Source organism: Mastigoproctus giganteus, chromosome 9 (assembly GCF_048544385.1).
Source record: "Mastigoproctus giganteus isolate SK-2022 chromosome 9, ASM4854438v1, whole genome shotgun sequence".
Lineage (NCBI taxonomy): Eukaryota > Metazoa > Arthropoda > Arachnida > Uropygi > Thelyphonidae > Mastigoproctus > Mastigoproctus giganteus.
The window spans coordinates 211,124,840-211,151,991 of record NC_143583.1 but is presented as its reverse complement, the minus strand read 5'-3'; the positions used below and the strand labels follow the sequence as shown (position 1 = coordinate 211,151,991).

At 39.3% G+C, this 27,152-nt stretch overlaps 2 protein-coding genes across 2 annotated transcripts in view; one reads left to right on the top strand and one right to left on the bottom strand.

The window, feature by feature from the left end:
* Positions 1–249: 249 nt before the first annotated feature.
* LOC150081097 (astacin-like metalloprotease toxin 5) lies at positions 250–15,395 on the bottom strand. Its single transcript, XM_090380920.1, has 6 exons — positions 15,386–15,395; positions 12,620–12,696; positions 7,869–7,944; positions 6,473–6,590; positions 3,113–3,291; positions 250–467 (listed from the first exon to the last, which is right to left on the bottom strand). Exons 1-6 carry the CDS (start codon positions 15,393–15,395, stop codon positions 250–252), a joined length of 678 nt encoding a protein of 225 aa, XP_090237046.1.
* Positions 15,396–17,069: 1,674 nt separating this feature from the next.
* The window catches only part of LOC150081096 (astacin-like metalloprotease toxin 5), a 103,191-nt gene continuing 93,108 nt past the window's right edge, over positions 17,070–27,152 (top strand). Inside the window, exons 1-3 of the mRNA XM_090380919.1 lie at positions 17,070–17,127; positions 17,223–17,296; positions 18,822–18,897. Coding sequence (XP_090237045.1) covers positions 17,070–17,127; positions 17,223–17,296; positions 18,822–18,897 — 208 coding nt within the window. The remainder of the gene's footprint in view (positions 17,128–17,222; positions 17,297–18,821; positions 18,898–27,152) is intronic.

Genomic DNA, 27,152 nt, shown 5'->3' with positions numbered 1-27,152 from the left:
ATAAATTCGTCTTGCTATCACAACTACTTGGGTGAATACACATCTCTTTTGTCAACCCCCCCCCGTTACGTAAAGTGAAGAATTGTCCTAGTCGGTGAAACTGTTTTGATTTCCATATTTCGAAATAAAGTCCCATTAAAGCGTACTAGTCTTAAAATTTTTATTAAATGTAAATTACAATTTCCAACTGTTTAACATATTTTAATTGGAATGTTCACAATATAACTCTGGAATAAAAAAAGCGACGATTTAGCAGTCGTATAACAGATTTATGCTTCTGACGTTGCCTTCAGACAGGCCTGTCTTACGATACACATCTTTCAGAACAACTCCCCTCTGTTTGGCAGTCATAGTTTTGGAGTAGCCATCTTTCGAGAAGGAAGTTCCCCCGTACAGCATGATGGAATCGTAATCAAATGGAACATGCAGTATGTCGTCTTCCAGTTTCGTAAATTGCTTTCTTTGATCTATAAAGTAATAGGAAAAGACGAATAAGGAAATTTTATAAGTTTATACAGTGAAACCTCTCTAAAGCGGACACCTCCTGTCAGAAGAAAGTGCCCACTACAGGGAGGTATCCGCTTTGCAGAGGCAACCAGTTTCCTTAATTCGGAATAATGAAATTCACTAACTAGGAGTGTTTTGTTTATTGATTATCGTGGTACATTGTGTTTTAAATTAGCTTTTAGTAAAAATTAATATAAATGGCTTTGTTTAGAGCATTGCACTTTGGAAATTTAATTTTCATTATCTATAAAGTGACCATTTGCTAGTTTTCATCCACAGTCATCGCTTTTGCGCCCATATATTTTTAATGTTATAGTATAAACCTCTCTTCTTCCCCTTAATAGGTCAAAACTGTTCCCTTTTATGCATACAGCCGTACTGCAAATAGCAAGAAATATTTCTTAAATTTAGCAAGGAGTCACGTCTAGGAAAATTTTGACCAGTATTCTAAGGGAAGATCTACGTACAAAAACCAACTTCGTATACAGATACTAAATCAACCACATGATACAAATCTGAAACCACTTCTAAGTAACAGAGGATATCTTCAATCGGAAAATGTGCCTGCTGCAGTAGACGACGGCCTAATCTCAGAACTATAATGGTGGAGAAATTCATCAACAAAATTACATCCTGAGTTTTGTCGTAGATCAATGACTTTTACAGAAGCTGTAACTTGTACGGTTTCGTCCCCAGATGGCTACGTCAACATGATGCACGCTGTTCACTTTGACACGTTAAGCTCACGACTAGCATTGCCTTATGGGTTCCCTGAACTTCGCAAAAACTCCGCTTCGCGCTCTCTGACTTTCTGACCCAACTGTGACCGGAATGATAGCACAAACACGCGTCCTTTATGAATTTTTCGAACTATTGCAGAGCTGTGGGTGTACTCAGTAGTTTATTTTTAAAACAAGTTGGAAATTTGCTTATAACAAATGTAGATCGTTGAACCAAATTACCAATCCCGAGATATCCTCTATCGTTTGGAAGTGGTTTTAGAGTTGTATCATATACCCTATTCACATAATGTTTTACTTTCATTGAGGAGAATTGTGGGCACAGTGTACTCAGAAAATGCTCCTGGACTACTGGTCAAGATTGTCTATGCAGTTCGTTGGAAAATTTTTGTTATGTATAAATCGCCAACTGAATCCTTTATACAGACTTAATACAGTACTGTTCCCCTACAGTTCTGGAAACAGAATTTCTCAGTTTGGCAGTTGTGCGCTTTGCTAATAATGATACACAACAGTGGAACTGAATCGGACAGCTCAAATAAACATCCATTACCAGAAGAGTTGAGTCTATTAACGAAATTGCGCCATCTACTTTTATTTTTCTTTTAATTTATTGAAGAATACGGCCCCAGCCAGCTTTCCTGGCAACACCGCCATCTATTGAAATAATGTACAGGTTTTTTTTCTAGTATAACATAGTACCACTGGTTGGTTAATAATTCGTGGCACATGGAAACAGCCAAGAACCGTTCACCAGCGTACGGATAATAACAAATACTTCATCAATCATCTGCGAGCGTACTGTTAACACTATACAAAGCATCAATATAATACCCCAAATTTGGAGGGTATGTCAGTTTATTAGTTGATATATCAATGAAACGGGTATTTTGCATTAAAGCTGATAATGAGTCTGCTGGTCTTGATTAGAGGACAAGCCTTTCGCACGAGGAAATATTTAACCGCTTCAGCTTACCACAGAAAAAAACTTAGCATTTACTGCATAAAATTACCACCTTGTACCCACGACAACATATGCAGCTGATATAACCATCACATACCTGTGGTGAAGCCCTAATTAGGAAATGGAACGCAATCCATACAGTAATGGATTGTTCATTCCATGCAGTAATAGAATGAACAGGGGATGTACCACCCTTTCATTAACTACAAAGGAATACTCAGCTCAGTAGCAGACCAGTCTAAATCAACAACTTCAAGAAACAAAGCAACGATTCGCAGTGTAAGCCATGGCCATCACAAGTCTAATTAGTGTTATTGTAATGATCTTTATCTTCACTTGCTTTCTTGCAAACATCTGCTAACCAACGAAAATCACTTTGTGAAATTGTCCGTTGTGGAGAGAGGTCGTCTGACATGCAATTGTTAATACCTAAGTGTCCACAACAAAAGGTTTCCCTTCTAAAGAGGTGTAAATTTCTCCTAATGAAGGTTTCGCCGCACTTAGAATGGAACAGATCATAATTAGTCAGTGCCAGCTATGATAAGGACATATCCTATTAAGCAGCGCGCATTGCATCATCGTTTCTAATATAGCCCCAGTATAACCAAAAAAGACTCGCTTTTGCATCTCTATAAGGCATTGAGGTCACGGTTTGATTATAGATCTCTGGTATATACCTCGGCCAGGAAACGTGTTTTGCAACGACTTGGTGCCATTCAGCTTGGTACCCTTCGGAGCGTCTTGGAATCTTTAGAATTGCTCTACTGCAGTCTCTCTCTCACACACACACAGCTTTTCCTCGTATAGCGCTTTACATACCTTAGTTCTGCATACGCCTATTCGTATATATACCCCCCCCCCCTATTATTCAGGAAGGAATTAAGAAATAAATGCAACTTACTGGGTTCGATATTTTGCCAATGGATGTACAAATAGTCATCCCTGTCCGAACGATTGTGCTCATGGTCGAAACCAGCGGCATGTCCCAGTTCATGTACAATCGTTCCTTTATCGTGACATCCATTATCTAAGGACACGACTTGTGAACCACGACTAGCCATGCCAACATACGAGTTGCACCTGAAAATAAAGTTGAGTTTAATGTTTTGGTGTCACAACCAGAGCCTACTTCGAAATGAGTGAAGTTATAAGAATGGTTTTTAATCGGTGGTAGATTTCAATATTTTGGGGATGCCTGACATATTTGTGCAACTCCTGCTGTACCTTCCAGTATTAACAATAAAATATAATTTCAAACTGCCCCGACTGCCAAGCGATAGTGACAAGCGATTTTATTTGAGATATACAGTGTGCTCTTTCTAAGTGACAAAGTTTAATTTCCTTTCTAGTGTCGTTTTCTCTTTTGATTATCTAAAGTTGTTCTGTGCTTCAAGTGTTAAAGTAAGAACCAAGAAAGGAAAACTACCTTTCTTTTTTCAGAGTATATATATATTAATTACTAACCTTTACAACCGCTTTGTCACTGGTGGCACCGCTCCTGCCTCCACGTGGCAGGGCCGGTAACCTGGGAGAAAAAAGCCCCTCTCCCAGGGCTAAAAGGAGTAGACATGGAATTTGATAATTTTCTTCCAAGGCCTCGACGCTCATGTCCTAAATTAAATGATAATGACCATTACACATCACAGTCGAAAAGACTGTGGACTGACACAGAGCAAAAGGAATGTCCATCTTTCCTTATCTTCCACTCCTTGTCAAACAAATACATGAGAACACTCTCCCCATTTCTGATACAGAAATGTTTGGAAAGCTCAGCGGGTTCACCTAAAATGGTGAAAAGACTTAGATTAGGTGATTTACTAATTGAAAGTGTGAGTCGTAAGCAATCAGAGACTCTGCTCAACCTCAACCGTTGGCGGTATTCCCGTGCGCGTTATCCCATATGCAACACTAAATGCCTCCAAAGGGGTTATCACTGAGTGGGATTTGATCAATGTCACAGAAGATGAATTAGTCCAATCATTAAAAGAACAAAAAAGTCACACATACTAAGCGGATTATGATCAGAAAAGATGGCCAGCTTGTTCCCACGCGGAACATCATCTTTTCGTTTGGTACACCTAATTTACCATTGAGCGTTAAAGCCGGCTATGTCATTTGCCGCATAAGACCCTACATTACTAATCCCATCAGGTGTTATAAGTGTCAAAAGTTTGGACACTCTCAGATCGTTTGTCGAGGGAATGCAGTGTGCCCAAACTGTGGTTCAAAATCCCACACACAAACGGAATGTGATGCTGAAACACCACTTTGTCCAAACTGTCAAGGCTTACACCCCACTTATTCGAAGTCCTGTGAACTATGGAAAACAGGAAAAAAGATCCAAAAATACAAAGTAGAGCGGAAAGTGACTTACCAAGAGGCAAAGAAGCAAATTATGCTTACGACGCAGCAGCAACAAAGAAATACCAGTGAGCAGCCACTCAAACTAACATGTCAATTCCCCCATCCATGTCTATTGCAGATTGGACCCAAGAAATACTCTCAACCTCACAGCAATCTACTAAGGAACAGCATGCGATAGATAGTGCTAACAACATACCAATTACACTACCGCCAACTGCTTTGCAGTCTTCCTCAGAAACGTAAAAACTCACTTTTAATGACACCTGGTAACTCCTACCATTGTTTGGCGCATAATGGCATTTAGCTGCCGTTGCGCAGAAAAATCTCCAACAACAACAACCCTGGAGAATATAAAAGAAGGCTCGTACTCTATATCCATCATATATACGGACTCGTTAAGTGCTGTTATTGCTCTACAGTGTAAACTCTTCCCTAGTCATCTTCTGGTACCGAAAATTTGGACACAATTACTAGGACTACATGGACAGTTCGTAATATTTTGTTGGATCTCTGGACACGTTGGAATCCCAGGAAACGAGCAGGCAGATTTTCTAAATATGCTACAAATGTGATTACACTTAATTTCAGGACTCTTTATATTGACCATCCATTATCAAACAGACGTATAAAGAACAGTGCACACGGATGTGGCAAGGACAAGCAAATAATAAACTTCTTGAAATCAAGAGAGAACCCAAGCAATGGCAATCCAGTCTGAGACGAAGCAGAAAGGAAGAAACCATCCTAGCCAGATTACGTCTTGGGTCATACATTCCTCACTCATAGCTACCTATTAACAAAAGATGATCCTCCACAATGCAGTAACTGCCTATGCTCATTAACAGTAAAATGTATCATCATAGAATGCCCGCTATATCTGAAAGAACGGAAAACTGCTTTCTTCTCTCATTCTCATAATTGCAACAAGTTATCAGTAAAGCGTGTTCTAGGAGATCGCGAGGATATGGATGACATTTTTCTCTTTCTAAAATTGATAAATAAATATCACAATATATGAACCATATTACTTGTAAGACAGACGAAGATGATATTAGACGGTAACTAGTGAGCCTAAGTTGCTGATGCACCAACAAATCTAACAACAACAGTTCTCTGTAGGGTTCAGCAGAAGATGCATTCTCTTTATGAACACAAGTGTGATATCCACTTCTGTTGGATTCTTAGCCACATTGGGATTAGGGGAAATGATTTGGCTGACACTGCAGCCAAATCAGCAGCTCCCACTAATAATCTTTGCCTGTCAGTCCCCAATACAGACTACAGGCAAATAATACGTTCTAAATTATATTACCAATGGCAAGATTCTTGGCACGGACAGGCCACAAATAAACTACATCACATTAAGCCTGTAATTACGCAATGGCAGTCCAGTCTACTCAGGGTTCGAAGAGAGGAAGTTGTTCTTGTTCGACTCCGCATAGGTCATAGTCATCTAATACATTCCTTTTTGCTGAGGGCGGATGACCCTCCTATGTGTAATACTGTTTTAACTATTCGCCACGTTTTTATAGAACGACGACGTTTATTTTTTAGCGATTTTAATCATCTGGCTGAACCATTTACGCTCAGTCAGATTTTAGGTGACAGAGACATGGCTGACGTTTTTAACTTTTTACGGTCAATCAATTTATATAGAAAGATTTAAGTTTATATTTTTTATTTACCTTTATACCGGATTATATCATGTTTATAGGCTACCAATTTTTTGTATCGGCTTTAATTTTGACTTGGAGCATTATGGCCTTAGTTGCCAATGCGCCATTAAACATTAAACCAACCAACAACAACATCACACTATTCGGAATGAAATTTAATGATCATGTACTATGTTAAGCAGAATTTCTTCAAGAAGGAATTTTCAAATGAATTAACTTACCCACTGCCACGGAGTATTATGATGTAATTTGTCTGAGTGTCCCTTCGTGGCACAAACTTAATACACGTTTTTTGGTGGTATTCTTCCATGGCATCCTCTATTTTGCTTTGTACCGACGCTAAAAAATATAATTTTTACTCTTAACTGATTCTTTCTGTAAAACAATATCAAAATTGAATAAGAAAATATTACATATTGATTTGCCTGGTCCATAGTAGGCTTAATTAAAAACATTTCGGCAGTGATTCCTGTCAAAGACGCGAGGGAACCAGTATAAGCTTTTTCTTTCCGTGGCTGAGTTAGTCGGTCTCAGACGCGGAGGATACAGTATTCTGTTAATTGATCTGAAGAATTAAATAATATTTAATTAGCAAACAAGCCAATTATAAAAGTGATAAGGCTTAGAGTAAATGCTCCGAGTTGTAATGGTAAGTCACAACAAAGCACAGGCCTCAGGTGCCAAGGGATTTATAGAGTGTTCTAAAAAATATACCAGTTTCTTTAATTTTCATCTTTAAATTCCTTTTATTTTTGTGACACAGCTCTTTGTCTTACAATCAGTAAGTGAAGACAGAAAGGAGACTTATCTTTCTTATTTTTTCTCTTATTCTCACTTTTACTAATAATTTACACAGCCACTTGGTCACTAATGGCACTGCTCTTGCCTCCACGTGGCGGGGCTGGTGAGCTGGGAGAGGAAAGTAACACTTCCAGGGCCAAAAGTGCAAACATGAGTAGTAAAATAACTACTGATACTACAAGGCTTCAAGAGAAAACCCTACCAAGAGGTAGGGTTTTCTCTTGAAGAGGAAGAGACAGAAGACAGATATGGGCACACCAAAAATACCGACATACATTGTTATACATGCTATAGGAGATCAGACATTAGGACGTATGTCTCCCTTTGTAATTCAGAAAACATTAGAGGGTCTAGTAGGATCTCCCAAGTCTGTTCGACGCTTGAGATCTGGGGACATACTAGTGGAAACAGAAAATGCCAAACACTCCCAGAAGCTGCTATCAACAACAATTTTTGGAAGAATGCCAGTAGTTGTAACACCACACAACACGCTGAATTCTTCCAGAGGGGTGATCTGAGAGTGGAACCTCTTAAATGTGTTAGAGGAAGAGCTCACAAAAGAATTAAGAAGCCAAGGAGTAACAGGAGTGAAGAGAATTAATATCTGAACGGATGGAAATATAATTCCGACAAGAACCCTTATCGTAACCTTTAATACTCCAACAACAGTCAAAGCAGGATATCTGAACTGCGAAGTACGACAATGCATACGATTTTAACAAAAGAACCTTACGAAGTAGAAGAGTAGTAATGTACTATTTTAAAAAGTTAATAAATTATTGTTTAATAGAAAGTAAGTCAATATAATATACTTACCTAAAGAAGAATCTATTACATAGGGAATCGTCTTGTTCGGCCATTTTACAGTGTGGCTAGAAATGGCGTTGCGGTCCTAATAATGAAATAATGAACGTTCTTAGAAAGCTTGAAAAATATGTACGCAAATAAATAAAAAGTCATGCATTCGACACGCAAGTGTCGAATGCATGACTTTTGTTTGTTTTTCAGATAGCATCTTTTAGAGGTGATTTGGATGAGATAATACTCATTTATGTTTTTTTTTTTTTTTAAGATGGCTATATAATTTTTCCAAAAAACTGTATGTGTACATTTCTGCCAAAAAAGAAATCTCCATCTTGATCCTGAATTAAAACTAGAAAGCCAGAAAATGGCAACGCAACCGAAAGCAAAATTTCTTGGGCTAATCTTAGATAAGAAACACATTCGTGGAAAATATGTGGCAACGACGAAAAAGCTGTACAAAACATCTTAACATACTTAAAATCCTCTCATCAACAGCATGGGGAGCAGACATATTCCTAACTAAACCTATACAAAGCATTAATTAGATCAAAGTTGAATTATGGGGCCCAAGTGTACGATTGAGCACGGAAAACAGCTCTGAAATGGCTGGACCCAGTTCATCACAATGGACTGCGTGTAGCCACTGGGGCCTATCGCACATCTCCGATATACAGTCTCTATGCCGAAGCTAACAAACCATCCATAACACTTAGGAGACAACAACTGGTGTTGGATTATGCATTTAAAATAAAATCTATGCCCCGACATGACCCCGGGTGCCAAGCGAATTCGCGGTCAAGCGTTCAAAGTGCGATTATATAGCGATTTATCTCAGCGATAAAAGTTCATTTTAAGTTATATCGTTCTCTATTAGCAGTTCTACACTTGGAAAGTCACAAGTAAGAACAGAAAGAAAATTCATCTTTGTTTTCATTACATATATTACTTTATTTTTTTACTAACCAACTAACTTATCTAGTCGCTTGGCCTCCTCGTGACTGGGCCGGAAACCTGGGGGGAAAGTCAACTCCCCAGGGAAAACGGAGCTGACCATGGACTATGACGATTACCCAGAGCTTGAGCAGCCTAGGCGCTCATCCAGTACTGTCAGCGATGCTGACCATGAAATTACCCATGATGCAACAAAGTCTAAACGACTGCGTCTAGACACAGATCAACAGGAATGCCCATCATGCCTTATCTTACATAGTCTGTCGGACAAATCTATGAGCTCACCATTTCTTATACAGAAATGTTTGGAAAATGTAGTAGGCTCTCCCAAATTGGTGAAAAGACTAAGATCTGCAGACCTCTTGATAGAAACAGTAAGTCGAGCACATTATGAGAGACTGCTGAAACTAACGACATTTTGAGGACTACCCATTCAAGTTACCCCCACATGCATCCCGTAGTTCCATGATGGCGATACAAAATATCAATTCTAACAAACATCCACTACAACAGCAAATTCAATACATAATATTAAAACTCCTTGAACAACGTCGTAATATTTGATTTTGCTGAATTCCAAGTCATGTCGGAATACATGGTAACCTCTCGAAAACAAAGCTCAATAGAAAGCATGGGGTATAGTTCGCCGTTACCCCAGTACAAATAACCTAATAGCCTTCAAACGTGCACGAGCCAAAGCACGTTATCTTACACGTCAGAGTCAGAAGGAATCTTGGATCCGCTTCACTTATTTGATTTCCCAGACAGCGTCACTAAAAGTCGTCCGCGATAAAGTCCGGAAAATGAAAGGTCAGATACACATCGTACAATATATCGATTCTAGAACATAATGGATACGTAATCGCAGATCCAACTGCAATTGCAAACACTCTAGGGGAGGCATTTGCCAAAGTATCTGCCAAAACATCATACACCCCTGATTTCCTGTCCCTGAAACAAAAACTGAAAGGTTGCCGTTGAAGTTATCTTCAAAAAACTCGAAGTTTCAACCAACCATTTACAAAAGATTAACTGAAAGTGGCACTACCTCTGTCCAAAGCGAATGCCGTTGGGCCAGATGATATCCATTATGAGATGGATAAACATCTTTCATCTCATTTTATGGATCGGCTGCTCTTTCTTTACAATAGAATCTATCTGGAAGACCAGTTTCCGGACTCCCGGCATAAGGCAATCGTTCTTGCCTTTCCTAAGCCAGGAAAGGATCCCAAAATTCCGAACATCTGTCATCCTATCGGTCTGACGATCTGCTTGTGGAAGATCCTGGAAAGGATGGTCAATGCACGGCTCATGTTGTATTTAGATGCAAATGACCTCCTTTCCAAAGTGCAGTGTGGCTTCCGAAGGAACAGGTCAACGCTCGACCATCTAATACGATTGGAAACATTGATCCGAGATGCTTTTCTGAAACGCGAGCACCAGGTGTCAATTTTCTTTGATATGGAAAAAGCTTATGACACGGATTGCAGATTTGGAATTCTAAAAGATATCCATAATCTTGACCTTAGGGGTCATTTCGCCCTTTTTATTAAACCGCTCCTTCCAGGTTCGTGTTGGATCCGTTCTTTCTCGCTGTTTTTGCCAAGAAGAGGGAGTCCCAGAAGGATCAGTTTTGAGTGTTACGCTTTTTGCTATCAAAGTTAATTCTTTTACTGAACAACTTCCTCCAACCCTAAACAGTGTCCTCTTCGTCGGTGACTTTACCATTTTTTACAGTCATGTAATACGAGGATCATGGAAAGGCAATTGCAACACGCCGTTGACCATGTCAGCTCTTGGGCAATGGCTAATGGTTTCAGGTTCTCTCCTCATAAGACTGTTTACGTACACTTTTGTCGCAAACGGAACCTTCAGCCTGAACCAGAAATCAAGCTCGGACAAAATATTATTCCAGTAGCACCCGAGACGAAATTCTTGGGGTACATATCCGTCAACTGCGGACAAAGTGCACAAGAGGATTGAACCTCTTACGAGCCATTTCATCCAATAATTGGGGAGCAGACCGTTGCACCCTACTCCACCTATATCGTGCACTTGTCCGTTCTAAATTAGATTGTGGGTCCCAAGTGTACGCATCAGCAAGAAACAGCGTACTACAATGGCTAGACCTAGTCCATCATCAAGCCATCCGCATTGCTACTGGAGCCTTCAGAACATCCCTAGTCCAGAGTTTATAAGCCGAAGCAGGTGAACCGCCACTGTCCCTACGACGAAAGCAATTATCACTAACATATACTTTTAAACTGAAATCCCTGCCAGACAATCCTACGTGGACATCCGTCTTCGAACCACTATGGGAAACTCTCTACAATACCCGTCAGACTGCCAACCGTCCATGTGGTATCCGTGTCCAAGATCTCCTCAGAGAGCTTAATATAACGGTAGACAATGTTGCCCAGGCACCAAGACAACCACTTCCACCTTGACACGCTCGCTTACCATCCTGCGACCTTTCCATTAAAAATTGGGGTAAGGCTATCACCCCATCTTCTGTCTACCAACAACTGTATGCTGTCCACCGAGCCGAGTACTCTGACTTCTTACCCGTCTTTACTGATGGCTGGAGGGCGGAGTCATCTGTCGAATCTGCTGCCATCTTTCCAGATAAAACTATATCTGGGAGACTTCCCCACGAATGCAGCATGTATACGGCTGAGTTGTACGCTATAGAATTAGCCTTGGACCACATAAAAACCCACAAGTATGAAAGGTGTATGGTGTATACTGACTCCTTAAGTATACTGCAGGCTTTATCTGGGATTAAGTTCAATCCACATCCATCTTTGACCCGGGTCCAGCAGACGCTATTTTCTCTTTCTGAGTGTTCATTCGACATCCGTTTCTGCTGGATCCCAAGCCACATTGGGATCAAGGGTAACGAACTGGCTGATGCTGCAGCCAGGTCACCGCAACAATAATACTCTGCCTCTTTGTCCTCGATACAGAATACAGGCAACTAATACACGTTAAATTATTCTCTCAATGGCAGCAATCTTGGCATGGGCAGGTTACAAACAACTGTATCAGATAAAGCCTGTAATCCAACACTGGCAGTCTAGTCTGCGCAGGAACCGCAGAGACGAAGTTGTTTTAGCTCGCCTCGGCATAGGATACAGTCATCTTACGCATGCATTTCTGCTGAGGGCAGATGACTGTCCTATGTGTGAGAACTGACACCTTTTTAACTATTTGTCATATTTTAACTGAGTGTTCACATTTTAGACACGAACGTGGCGTATATTTTACCGCTTTAATTATTTGGCTGAGTCATTATCTACCTTGCTATTGTTACATGTTAATGAGATTTGTCTTTTTACAGTTTATACTTGTTTTTATATTTTGACTTAGTGACCTAATTCATTAGGCCACTGAAAGTTTTACTTTTTTATGACCAGGTTTTGGCACATTATAGCCTTAGTTGTTAATGAGCCATAAATCGCAACCAACTAGTTCGGGAACATATCGTTATTGAGCCCGCCCTAGATTGTTTAATGCACGCCGTTTATGTTTTGCCCTTTTAATCGTCTGACCGTCGGTCATATTTATCTGACTTCTTTTAGTTCTTTAATTATTTTCGCACATTTAAATTTACCGTTTTATAAACTTTTTTTCATACTTTTATTGCTGTTTATTTCGACTTAGTGAACTAATTCCTTAGGTCACTGAAATATTAACTGTTCTGTTTTCTACGCGTTATAAATTTAGTTTCGATGCGCCCATAGAATCAAAAACAGCAACAACGCAACTGAATAAATGAATTGGCTATTCATGATTTATCACTATTTGCTTACCGTAGAACGAGAGTATCCTAAAATGTCCCCTTGAAACAGGTGCTTATTTTCCAGCAGACGGTTCCTTGGATCACTACCTATATAGTTAAAGAGATAAATAAATAAAAACAAACGTACAAACAGACACAGATTAGAAGAAGTCAGTCTTTGTTACCTTCCCCTTGTATTGCTGCCAACGACAAAACGAAGACAGAAAAGATTAGTTCCATTCTGGTGTCGAATTTAGTCTCCTGAAAGCATTTCGTGTTTTGCTGTGTTTGTGGTATAGCGTGGGAGATAATCCAACTGTTTTCAATCAAAGTTCGCAAATGACGACACAGCACACATTTTTGTCTATATGGTAGCAATTGAGCGTTTTGTTTTTACATTTTATCTCTATTTAAAAAATAGAAGTACTGTAATGTGAAAGGTAGAAGAAGAAGAAGACTGCTTTGATAAGGCAGCCAGATGTGCTAGAGTCAATTATAGGAATGCTTTTTTTTTGTCACGGATTTTATACTTCATTTATATACGCATTTTGGAATAAAAGAAAACTGACCTGTCTAATTTATTAAAATTTGTTCCTACAGACAGTAATTTGTTTTCCACTTCCTGGTATGTCGAACTTGCGGTCCACTAGTTGTCATGTGTTGCTCAAGGGAGTTCATAGTGATATTTTCTAACACAGTACTCTCTAAAAAACGGACACACTTCGGTTTCACATTGACGTCAACGGCAGAATCCTTTGGCCTATGGACTAAAATGGCCAATAAACGGTAGACAGTTGGTATAGTCCGACCTTCCACTCGATCAGCAGCATTAAGCTAAATGGAAACCCTGTTCCACTTAATCTGAAGTTAAATTAACGGAGTTTATATTTTACAGACAGGCGACCATTCTCGAGAATATTTGCCACTTAGGACAAAATGCTGGAACGGCATCAACACCTTCACTTTAAGGCCCCAAGTGCCAAGCGATTCTGTGATCAAGTGACTTTTCGCTCTGAATTAGTGCTCTTTCTTGAAGTAGAAATCGTTTCCTTATTTAAAGCATTTATTAACACACAATTAAATAATCCATGGTAAAGAAAGCAACTTTACTAGATTAAGAAGGAAAGCAACCTTCTCCTTCCCTTTTATTTTCTGCTATGTCTTAATTATTAACCTCCTAGTGCTTGGTCACAGGGTGGCACTGCTTCTGCCTCCACGTGGCGAGGCCGGTAACCTGGAAGATGTTGTTGTTGTTATTTGGTTTTTAGGAGCATTAGCAACTAAGGCCATATTGCTCCGGGATATGCGGTGGTCATTCCCTGACCTTTCCGCATTCTCCGTATTTGGTGGGGACGGGCTCGAACCCCGGTCTAATCAAGAAGCGTGTGCTACCACTGCTGCTCCTTCCCACCTGGCTACGGAGGCGCCAACCTGGAAGAGAAAAGCCCTCCCTTCCAGGGCGAAATGGAGCGAACTGACTCCAATACCCAGGAATCCACTGGGTCAACGGACCCGAATAGAACTGATCCAAGATATGAGAAATCTAGTTCTGTCGGAGTCACCTCTAAGGCAATCAGAAAAGGCGACAGAAATGACTCTGTCTCCACAAAGAGATTAAAAACTGACTCTCAAGTTTTAATTTCTCCAACATATATTACTGTACACTCAAATACTGAGAAAGCGGTAGGACAATTGTCACCCTTTCTCATACAAAAGCCAGTTTCTCAAACGGATTAACTACTATAATTTGATATAAAATTCATAACAAAAGACATCATTGAATAAGCCATAAATCATAAGTTTGGCGCATTATAGCCATAGAAGCTGATGCGCCAGTAAAATATCCAATCCAACCAACCATCATACAAAAGACTCTTGAGAGTTATGTCGGCTCACCAAAACAAGTTAAGAGACTAAAATCAAGCGACATTTTGGTAGAAACGGCCAATGCTAAATACTGTACTCCGAAAAATTATTACAAATGACAACCTTTGCAGGAATACCAGTAATAGTATCCCCACACAATACAGTAAATACTTCAAAAGGTGTCATTACGGAATGGGACCTCCTAAATGTGCCCGAAGAGGAAATTCGAATGGAACTTCAGCAACAAGGAGTCATCAGTGTTAAAAGAATTACAATTAAAAAAGAAGGGATAATCACCCCCACCAGGAATAAATAAATAAATAAATAAATCTTTATTGTGAAGTAGATTTACAGCACAATATCCCATCACGGCGACGAGCGCCAGGGGTTCACATATAGATAACATAAGTACAAATTCAAATGGCTACAAAATATAGCGAACACATACAAAAGGCTACAAAATACAGATTACAAATCTGATACACACCAGGAATCTATAACTTTCAATATCGCATCCCGTCATAAAACAAATTTTTTCCTGCTTAAACCACCTACGAAGTAAGAATCATGCAGTGCTATTTTGTTGGATCCCATTGCACTCTGGTATCACAGGTAACGAGAGAGCAGATCAGGCAGCCAAACAACCAATCAGTGCAATACCATCACATTACTAAGTACCATACGTAGATTATTTGAAGCACATTAAAAAAATCAGTACAATCCAGTGGTCTGAAATCTGGAGGTCACAAACGAACAACAAATTGCTTGAAATCAAAGAGAAACCAGCACTATGGAAATCTAGTTTAATAAAAAACAGACAAGAAGAGGTTGTGCTAGAAAGATTACGCATAGGGCATACACATCCAACCCATATATATCTACTCAAGCAGGAGGTCCCACCTCAATCCACTCATTGTGCTTTACCACTTACCGTCAGGCATATACTCTTAGATTGTAAAGTATTCTTATTTCCGAAAAAATAGTTTCCATTCACTGTCACAACTGAAAGAGCCTCTATCACTTGCCCATATTATTGGAAACAATGCGAATTTAAAAGAACTATTTACCTTTCTTAAGCAGATACAAATATATGATTTTCTATGATTACAAACTGGAACCAAATTTTATATAAAAACAGGTCATAAGAACAGGCACATTTTGGCCCTAGTTGCCCTTGTGCCCAAAAATACCAATACCAATACCAATACCCAGTCAGATTTTATCAGACAACAACCACGTGTCAGCAGTTTTTACGTTTTTACAAGCTATTAATATATATACACATATATAAATTGGATAATTTACCTTTAAACTTATACTGCCTTATATATATAACAATTTGACGAGGTAACCTTTTTAAAGGTTACCAGAATTTATCTTTGCTGATATTTTAATCTTTTCTTGGCGAAGTATAACCGTAGTCGTTTTTGCGCCAATAAAATCAAAATCAAATCAAATTATTGATATTCTCTTTTGCTGGATCCCAAGCCACATTGGGATCCAGGCAATGAATATCTGATACCGCTGCCAAATCAGCCATTTCCCTGGATAATCATTGCCTGTCACTGTCCCCTATTCAGACTACAGGCAAATAATATTCCCAATGGCAAGATTCTTGGCACGGACAGGCCACAAATAAACTACATCACATAAAGTCTGTAATTTCGCAATGGCAGTCCAGTCTACGCAGGGTCCGAAGAGAGGAAGTTGCTCGGCTCCGCATAGCTCATAGTCACCTAACACATTCCTATTTGCTGAGGGCGGATGACCCACCTATGTGCGAGATGTGTAACGTTATTTTAACCGTCAGTCATCTTTTTATAGAATGCTCTGTTTTTACAGAAAAACATCGCTTGTGTTTTGCCGCTTTTAATAATCTGATTGAACCATTTACACTCAGTCAGATTTTAGGTGACAGAGACAACATGTCTGACGTTTTTAACTTTTTACTATCTATTAATTTTTATACAAAGATCTAAGTTTTATACTTCATATATTTTTACTTTACTTTATACCTTTGTTACATAATAGCTCGACGTGGTAGCCTAGTCTACCAAATTGTTTAGTAGCTTTTGAAATTTGTCTTGGCGCATTGTGGCCTTAGCTGCCAATGCGCTATTAAAAACCCTGTCAATCATTGTCATACACCACTCACAGTCAAACACATACTTTTGGACTGTACTCTATATAATAATGCTCGATTAATGTCTTTCAGTTCTCTGTCAAATTTAAAGGAACCTTTTTCACTTAGCCATATCATTGGCGAAAATTCAGATTTCGCAGAATTTTTCTCCTTCCTAAAACGAATAGGATTGTATAACCGTTCTTAACTGCTTCTAAATCAACAAACGCAGGCAGTATGCACCACTTCCATAAGTGAAATATGGCCTAAGTAGCCATTGTACTTAAAACCCCAACAACAACAACAAGATTTTAATTGTTTTTCATGCCCTGATTCTATCTGAAGGTTTCTCTGAAATGTGTATCAATCACACGATACGTACTTCTGTTATCATTACCAAAGCAGATAAACACGATCATAAAAGTCGAATAAACTGTCACATTCACCTTTTTCCTGTTTGAAGCAGTGAAAGGAACACATCGCAAGTACTGTCATGTATCGTGTCGGTTTCGTACTATTTCTGGTGGCAATAACAAACTGCCAACCATTTGGTAAATTTTTATGCATTGCAATCTTTGCCTTTGAACTAATTTGAAATCTGCAGGTGGTTCACGAAGCAATTATTTGATTTTACTCTCTTTTTTAGTGAACATTGGAGACCTTCCTATGCAAAATCCTGATTTGTTTGAAGGAGATATTGTTGGTCTTCACAGCCTTGAGGTATATTTCTTTATGTTAGATTTATAATTAGAGAGAGAGAGAGAGTCTAAGATAAGAGTTTTCAGATGTATTAACGGTATCTTGCTTTGCAACGTGTGATCAGCGAAACCTTTAATTTCTCAAAGGGAATCCTGTTAAATTTTGTTTAGTTTAATACTTGTATTACTGTTTTACTGTACCAAATGTTTCGTAATATGCGGGCTGTGCTTTCAGAATCGATTCCGAACCTGAAAAACAATGAAACATGTTCTTATAAAAAAATGTTTATTTTGCGTTTAAATTTTAAAATTCCTGGATTAAAAATTCAGACATCGTAAAAAACTTATTTTTGTCAATGCAATAAACTTCCCGTCTTCGGTTTAGTCGATAAATGTCATGGTGGTTGTTGTACGGTTTTTTGGGGCATCAGCGACTGAGACCATATTGCTGTTCGTAAATTGCTTGGTTCTGAGGTCGAGTGTCCGGGAGAAAAAACCATGTTACCCTCGCCTGAGACCAACTAACTAGGTCACGTTGTGAAAAAGGCCCATAAAAATTCCTTCCATCATCGACGGGACTCGTACTCAGGTCTATTCCACCCGTTGTGGGAATGATGGCGATCCTACCAACTGTGCTACCCACGAGGGCAAAAACGTAATGGGTGTACTTCTGTTACGGCTGTCGTTGGTAGCACAGTTTGTAGAACCGCCTTTCTTTCCACACCCTGTGGCAAAGACCTGAGTTGAGCCCTGTCGATGACGTAAGGAATTTTTCCCACTGAGAAAAATTCAGGTAAAAAAGAAATCTCTTTAAAATCACAAGATATAAACCGCAATACTTTGTCCAATTTTAATATCAAATTCAAAAATTTCTGCCCAAACACGACAAACTTCCTAGATCTAAAAGTAACACAGACAAACACCGGTGGAGTTAAATGAAACACCCTGTATGGTTATTTCTCCTTTTAAAGATATTAGAGCTATATATGCTATCACTGCATTGCATTAAATTTTTAGGCCTAATTCAATTGAATGGAAATTCGAAAAGGATTTATGAGATGTGTATGTTTACATTCTCCACCCACACGACAAAATATTGCGGCTTTGGATTGTGCTCAACTGCGATCCAAACCAAAATTGCAGTACAGACGTTAGGGTAATATGATGGTAATGGCGTTTTTAATAATTAACTGTGATTTATACGAAAACTTTTCCATTCTAAAAATATTATGTACACCGTGTAAGCTGACTTCTGAAGATTAATGCATGAAAAAAAAAATTTCACATTGGAGTTAGCGGAGAACCACTTCATCTACCCCGGTAATGTTTCCATAAATTGTGTGTTCTCTTGTCGGTTTGTCTGTTTTGACGAAATACCGGGACTCTGAGAGAAAAGCGGAGATGAAAATAGACTAACAGTAAAAACCATTAAATCAAAACTGGACATTTTCGAAGATATTGGTTTCAGAAGTCAGGTTGCCTGGAATGCAAAGAAAATAACAAGCATTATTATGTTGAATAAACAAATAGGAAATTTACCATTTTAGGATCGTAATGCAATACCAGAGGATGATATGAAATGGCCAAACGGTATAATCCCTTATGTGATTGAGGATTCTTTAAGTAAGTATTGAAAATGTCTGTTGTTGAAATTCCTGTGCTGTAAAATGAAGTAATTAAAATAGCTTTATGAAATGAGGAAACTCTGCATTATTTTTTGGCCCCGAGTGCCCAAAACAGATCATTTTGAGAGTGCTCTCTCAAAATGACATCGTTCTGTTTATTTCTAAAAATGCTAGTGCTTTTTTCTCTTCTCAGTTCACTAAAAGTGGTTCTGTACTTAAAAGATTTCAAATGAGAACTGAGAAAGGAAATGCGCCTTTTTATCCTTATTATAGGCCCCGGGTGCCAAGCGTTATTGTGATCGAGCGATTCTCTGAGCTATTTACAAAGCGTTTTCTTACTGCGACAGTTCTTGTTAATTTGGAAAGTTTCTCTTACGTTTAAAACTATTTATTGTTAACTTACTCTTACGAATTGTAAGTAAGTTACAGAAAGGAAAACCACCTTTCTTTTTTCTTTCCTTAAACTAACAAACTAACTTACACCGCTTGGTCACTCTAGCGGCACTGCTCCTGCCTCCCCGTGGCGGGGCCGGTAACCTTGGCAGAAAAGTCTCTCTGCTAAAAGGAGCTGACATGGATCTCAAAGATAGTTATCCATCTGTTGAGCCTCGTGCCTCAACCTGTCCAAGGACAGACCAAACTGATTTTGACACCTCCCATCCTAAGAGACAAAGAACAGAAGTTTCCAAAAAGGAATCGCCTCTGTTTCTTATAATACATTCCCAAACAAGTCAACCAATAGGTGCACTTTCTCCATTTCTTATCGAGAAATGTCTCGAGAATGCTGCCGGACCACCTAAAATGGTGAAAAGACTCCGCTCCGGAGATCTACTTATAGAGACCATGAATAGTAGGCACTCTGAAGCCCTACTGAGAATTTCAAAATTTGCTAATATTCCTGTCACAGTAACCCCACATGCCACCCTAAATTCATCCAAAGGAGTGCTCTCTGAGTGGGACTTATTAAATGTTACTGAAGAGGAATTAGTCCAAGAGCTACAAGATCAAAAAGTTATACAGGCAAAGCGAATTAAAATCAAGAAAGATGGCGAACTGGTTCCGACACGCAGTGTTATACTGACGTTTTCAACACCAATCCTTCCAGCTACAGTTAAGGCTGGATATCTGAACTGCCATATCCGACCTTATATCCCTAATCCGCTCAGGTGCTTCAAGTGCCAAAAATTTGGCCATGCTCAAACAGTGTGTAGAGGGGTTTCAGTGTGCCCCAACTGTGGATCCAAGGAACACACTCAGACAGACTGCCCAGCACAAACACCAGTATGTCCAAACTGCAACGGTAGCCATCCAGCTTACTCAAAAGTTTGTGAAACCTGGAAAACAGGAAAGAAGATACAGAAATACAAAATAGAAAACAAAGTGACTTATCAAGAAGCAAGGAAACAAGTTTTGCTCACAGTACCGAAACTCACATATGCAGCTGCAACACAAAAATACAAATCAGAAGGAACACAAACTGAAGTGTCCATACCACCAGCTACATCCATTTCCGGCTGGGCTCGGACTGTTCTAGCGAATCCGCACGAGTCCCCTAAAGAAAAAGTAAAAGAACAAGCAAATAATACCCCAGTAACCGTACCACCAACTATTGCTCCATTACGTTCAGATACTGAAAGTCTAAGAAATCTTAAACAGCAAAATACTTTAACCGCAGATATGGAAACCGATAACACCACCAACAATGATGAAACAGTCTTAGAAATACATGCTGAGGAAGACATGGATACTGCACGACCCACTTTCCCGAGAAAAGATAAAATAAAACTGGAACGCCATAAACAGATTGGTTCTAAAAAACAGTCAGAAATAATTTCTACCTCAAAAGCTAAATAATGGAACAGTTGATTCAATGGAATTGTAGAGGCCTCCGTAACAACATAGATGACATTCACGACTTGATAAATCAGCATCATCCAGTAGGCATCTGTCTACAAGAAACGAATCTCTCTCCACAAGTGACACTTTCAGTTAAAAACTATACCTTGTTCAGGCAAGACAGGATCTCTGCCCATGGATCACATGGTGGTGTAGCTATATTGATTGACAGTAAAATCCCATCCAGACGTATTCCTGTCCAAAGCACTTTAGAAGTAGTTGCAGTACGCCTCGCTCTTGGCACAACGCTTACTCTCGTATCTATATATATCTCACCAAATCAGAACTGCCCGATAACTGAACTAGATGATCTTATCTTACAACTACCTTCTGGCCCCGAGTGCCAAGCGAGTGACTATAGCGATTCCTAAGCGATTTTGAAAGCGATTTACTTAAAAGAGCGGTTGATTATAGAATAGTGTTATTTTTCTGAGCTTATTTAATTTTGCGCTTCTGAAGTAAAGAAGTTAGCGCACTTGACAGAAAGGCAAGACACCTTTCTTTTTGTATATAGGAATAACTTATTAACACACTAACAACTAATCTCTTTATCGCTTGGTCACTGGTGGCACCGCTCCTGCCTCCACGTGGCGGGGCTGGAAGTCTGGGAGAAGAAAACCACTCTCCCAGGGCTAAAAGGAGCAGTAATGGAAAACACAAAACAGTCTAGCCATGGATCTACTGATCCAGATGTAGATAGGCATGACCTAGATCATGACTTAAACCCATCCCATGCCAAGAGACAAAAAAAAGAAGGGACAGATTATTCTGCTCCTCTCTTTTTAATATTGCATTCCTCCACAGACCAACCACTGAGTAAGTTATCTCCATTTTTGATTCAGAAATGTCTCGAAAATGTGGCTGGCCCTCCAAAAATGGTTCGTCGATTAAGATCTGGAGATTTATTAGTGGAGATGAACGAACATAGACATGCAGAGAGACTCCTGAAAATTTCTACCTTTGGTGGAATTCCCACAAAGGTTACCCCACATGCCACCTTGAACTCCTCTAAAGGGGTAATATCAGAATGGGATCTCCTAAATGTATCGGAAGATGAACTTGTCCAGGAATTAAACAACCAAAATGTAATCCACGCCAAAAGAATTTTGATCAAAAGAGATGGAGAGCTTGTCCCTACTCGGACAGTTATACTGACTTTTAAAACACCAATTCTCCCCACAACTATAAAGGCTGGATACCTCAGATGTCATGTTAGACCATACATTCCCAATCCGGTACGGTGCTTCAAGTGCCAAAAATTTGGTCATTCACAAACGGTATGCAGAGGTGTAGTCACTTGTGCTGCTTGCGGTTCTAAAGAACACACACATACCGATTGTAACAAGGAAACTCAAAACTGTCCTAATTGCCATGGAAATCATTCTGCCTTCTCTAAGGACTGCGATCAATGGAAACGAGAGAAGAATATTCAGAAATATAAAATAGAGCATAAGGTGTCATATCAAGAGGCAAAAAAACAATTTACAACTCCTGTCAAATCATCTACGTATGCATCAATTACTCAACGACTACGCTCAATATCAACTCAAACTGACTGCTCAGTCCCTCCAAATATTTCTATATCTGGTTGGGCTAAATCAGTACTTTCTTCATCAAAGGAACACTCTCCCTCCAGATATGTAACAAAAGAAGTAAATACACCAGTAACAGTTCCTCCAGATAAGAATCCAAAACAGCAACAGAAAGAACAAATCAAGAGCTCTGAAAGAAGTGATAAATACAAACTCAGATCTGATACCATGGACATCGATGAAAAAGCAGGCGATGACGATACAATTCTTGAAATTCATCCAGAAGATGACATCGACACAGGCAGACCAGTATTCTCAAAGAAGGAAAAGGGGAAACTAGACAGGCGTAAGCAGACTACTTCACGGATGTTAGCAGACACCAGTTAAAACCAAACAATGAGTACAGTTATTCAGTGGAATTGCCGTGGGCTCCGTGGTAACGTAGATGACTTTTACGATCTATTAAGTAAATATAAGCCTGTTGCAGTGTGCCTTCAAGAAACCAATCTCACAAATACAGTGTCTATGACAATTAAACATTATACTATATATAGAAAAGATAGAAGTTCCTCTAACTCAGCTCATGGAGGAGTAGCAGTCATAGTGAACTCTGTAGTTCCCTGTAGACCTATCCCCATGCAAACATCTTTAGAGGCAGTTGCAGTTCGTGTCACCATTGGTATAACAGTAACATTAGTTTCGTTGTATCTATCGCCAAACCATTCATACAGCCTTGATGATTTAGATGATATAGTTAAGCAAATACCTGTTCCCTTTTGTATTATGGGTGACTGGAATGGCCATCACCCCCTATGGGGTTCCCAACATCTTGACTCTAGAGGACAGATAATAGAAAAATTTTTAGATAAACATAATCTAACTATTCTAAACACTGGTGATCACACATACATACACTCTCCATCTGGTTCAAGTTCAGCTATTGATCTTTCAATATGCTCCCCAACAATATTTCCTATCATAGACTGGACTGTTACTGACAACCCTTGTGGTAGCGATCACTTTCCTATCATCTGTACTTTTAGCTCAAGTTCTCCTCCCCAGAGAGAAATTAGGACAAGCTGGAAATTTGAAAAGGCTAACTGGACTAAATACCAGGAAATAGCTCGAATAGATACTGCCGTCATAACAACCCTCACAATTGATTCTGCAGTCAGGTATACTACACGAAAAATAATGAAAGCATCGGAGGCTGCTATTCCAAAATCTTCATCCAAAATCAGGCTTCATCCAAAAATGTGGTGGAATGAAGCATGTAACAATGCTAAAAAAGAAAGAAATAAGTACTGGAATCTGTTTCGAAAATATCCAACTACAGCCAACCTCCTACAGTTTAAGAGAGCCAGAGCTAAAGCTCGTCATATAAGACGAGAGAGTAAAAAAGAAGCATGGGCACGTTTCGCTTCCACCATAAACAGATCCACAGATACTTCTAAAATATGGAAAAAGATCAAACGAATTAATGGCAAATACACACAAACAATTTCTCCTATTCTACTCGTAAGAGGGAAGGAAATTTCTGAACCTCTGGAGATTGCCAATATCTTAGGTAATTCATTTGAAACACTTTCAGCTGTTGCCACATATGAACCAGCATTTCAATTGTTAAAATCCCGGACAGAAAAATACAAACTAAAATTTAATACTGCCGTCCCATATTCGTATAACCTACCTCTGACCATGATTGAATTGCGCAGTGCACTTTCCCAATTAAAGAATAGTGCTCCAGGCCCCGATGGAATTTTTTACACCATGATCTTTCATTTAAGTGAGGATTCATTAACTGCCCTATTACAACTGTATAACAGAATTTTTCTAGAGGAGTATTACCCTGCTAGCTGGTGCCATTCTTATGTGCTAGCTTTCCCGAAACCAGGAAAAGACCACACAGATCCCAGAAACTACCGCCCTATTTCTCTAACCAGTTGTCTGGGAAAAACATTAGAAAAAATAGTTAATGCTAGATTGACGTGGTTTCTAGAAACGGAAAACATTCTAAGTCCAAACCAACATGGCTTCCGGAGAAGAAGATCTACACTTGATCTCATTATCAAAGCAGAAACAAATATCCGGAACGCTTTCCTCAGAAACGAGCACCTAGTCATGATATGCGTTGACATAGAGAAAGCCTTCGATACAACTTGGCGATATGGGATTCTTCAGGACTTACATAAATGTGGACTTCGGGGTCATCTGCCGATATTCATTAAAAACTTTCTAGGCAATAGATCATTTCAAGTCCGATTCCATTCATCATTGTCTCGAGCATATGTACAAGAAGAGGGAGTTCCCCAAGGTTCAGTGTTGAGCGCTACACTCTTTGCCATTAGGATTGATGCCATAACCAAGTGTATACCTAATACAGTTGATGCATACCTATATGCTGACGATCTTGCCATCTCATGTCACTCTCAAAATATGCGACTAATTGAAAGACAACTACAAGGTACTATTAACAAAATAGTCTCTTGGGCCAAAAACAACGGATATCGACTTTCTAAACCAAAAACAACAGCAGTACACTTCTGTCGCAAACGTTCTTTACATCCTGATCCAGACCTACAGTTAGATTCTCATCGTATTACTTTCCAGCCTAGTATTAGATTCCTTGGTGTAATTTATGATAAAAAATTAAACTTCCTGGAGCATATAAAACATATCCGTACAAGTTGTCTTAGAAAACTAAATCTTCTGAGAGTAGTTTCCTCCATGTCATGGGGCGCAGATCGCTACATGTTGCTACAGCTATATCGATCGCTGATTAGATCCAGGTTAGACTACGGGTCTCCTGCATATGACTCGGCCAGACCGAGTGCACTTAAATGGCTCGATCCTGTACATCATAGTGCCCTACGAATTGCACTGGGGGCTTTTCGTACTTCACCAATCTTAAGTCTATATACCGAAGCCTATGAGCCACCGCTACATCTTCGACGACAAGTTCTGTTACTAAATTACGCAGCCAAAATCAGCAGTCTTCCACATCATCCCATATGGCAATATCTCTTTATACCCAAATGGAGTAAACTTTATGAAAGTAAACCACGGCTCAATAAACCATCTGGCATTAGGCTTCAAGCTCTTATCACAAGCTGGGGCCTGAATTTTACTAACATTCTTCAGGACACTAGCATGGAAACCCAGCCATGGCAAATGCCCCCGATACATATTGATAGACACTTTCAGCAATGGGGAAAGAATAACCTTCCAGATTCCAACATTAGACAAATTCATAAGACCCACTCCTCTGAGTTTAGCACTTTCATTCAAATATATACAGATGGATCCAAAATTGGTAGTAAAGTTGGTACCGCTGTAGTATTACCAAATATCACCATCTCCAGACAGCTTCCGTCTGAATGCAGTACTTATACCTCAGAACTATACGGCATTGTTCTAGCTCTAGAGAATATCAAAGAAGAGTCGTGTACCAAATCCATCATATATACGGACTCATTGAGTGCTGTTAATTCTCTACAGCGTCAATTCTTCCCTAGTCATCCGCTGGTACAAAAAATTTGGGCACAGCTACTAGAACTTCACGGACATGGACAGCTAGTAATATTTTGTTGGATCCCTGGACACGCTGGAATACTAGGAAACGAGCAGGCAGATCTAGCTGCTAAATGTGCTACAAATGTGATACCATCTAATTTCAGGACTCCTTATATTGACCATAAATCCATTATCAAACAGATGTATAAACAACAGTGGACACGCATGTGGCAAGGTCAAGCAAATAATAAACTTCTTGAAATCAAGAGAGAACCCAAGCAATGGCAATCCAGTCTGAGACGAAACAGAAAAGAAGAAACCATCCTAGCCAGATTACGCATTGGTCATACATTCCTCACACATAGCTACCTACTAACAAACGATGATCCTCCACAATGCAGCAACTGCTTATGTTCACTAACAGTAAAACATATCATCCTGGAATGCCCACTATATCTGCAAGAACGGAAATCTGCTTTCTTCTCTCATTTTCATAACTCCAGCCGGTTATCATTACAGAATGTTCTAGGAGATCGTGAGGACATGAATGACATTTTTCTCTTTCTAAAATTGATAAATAAATATCACAATATATGAACCATATCATGTGTAAGACAAACTAAGAAGATATTAGACAGTAACCAGTGCATTATAGCCTAAGTTGCTGATGCACCAACAAATTTAACAACAACAACAACAACAACAACAACTACCTTCTCCTTTCTGCATATTGGGTGATTTTAATGCGCATCACCAGTTATGGGGATCTTTACATACAGACAACCGGGGACGCACGATAGAGGCTTTTCTTTTAAAGCATAATATCACACTGCTGAACACAGGCTCCGACACCTATGTCCATTTTCCAACAGGCTCAACTTCTGCTATAGATCTGTCCTTATGCTCACCAATGTTATTTCCAGATTTCGATTGGAGAGTTTCAGAAAATCCATTAAACAGTGATCATTTTCCTATAATCTGTAAGCTCTGCACAAGAAGAAACTTACCAGTAAGTAGTCGAACCAAGTGGAAATTCTCAAAAGCTGACTGGAATAAATATGCATCAAGCGTTACACTAGATGATGATATTATCCATCATCACTCCATAGATGACGCCGTTAAACACATCACAGAAGAAATGCTGGCGGCAGCTGCTATAGCCATTCCTAAAACTTCAATTAAAGGATTCAAACACAAAAATTACTGGTGGAATTCGGCGTGTAACACTGCTAAGGCGGAAAAGAACAAGGCATGGAATCAGTTCCGAAAAAATCCAACCACTGCCAATCTGATTACCTTCAAGAAACTTAAA

Excerpts from the sequence above, each read along its gene's own strand:
- LOC150081097 (XM_090380920.1), bottom strand. Across the intron at positions 7,945-12,619 it reads TAGGATACTCTCGTTCTACG|GACCGCAACGCCATTTCTAG; the intron begins GTAAGCAAATAG and ends TTTCATTATTAG. Across the intron at positions 468-3,112 it reads TTGGCAAAATATCGAACCCA|ATCAAAGAAAGCAATTTACG; the intron begins GTAAGTTGCATT and ends ATTACTTTATAG.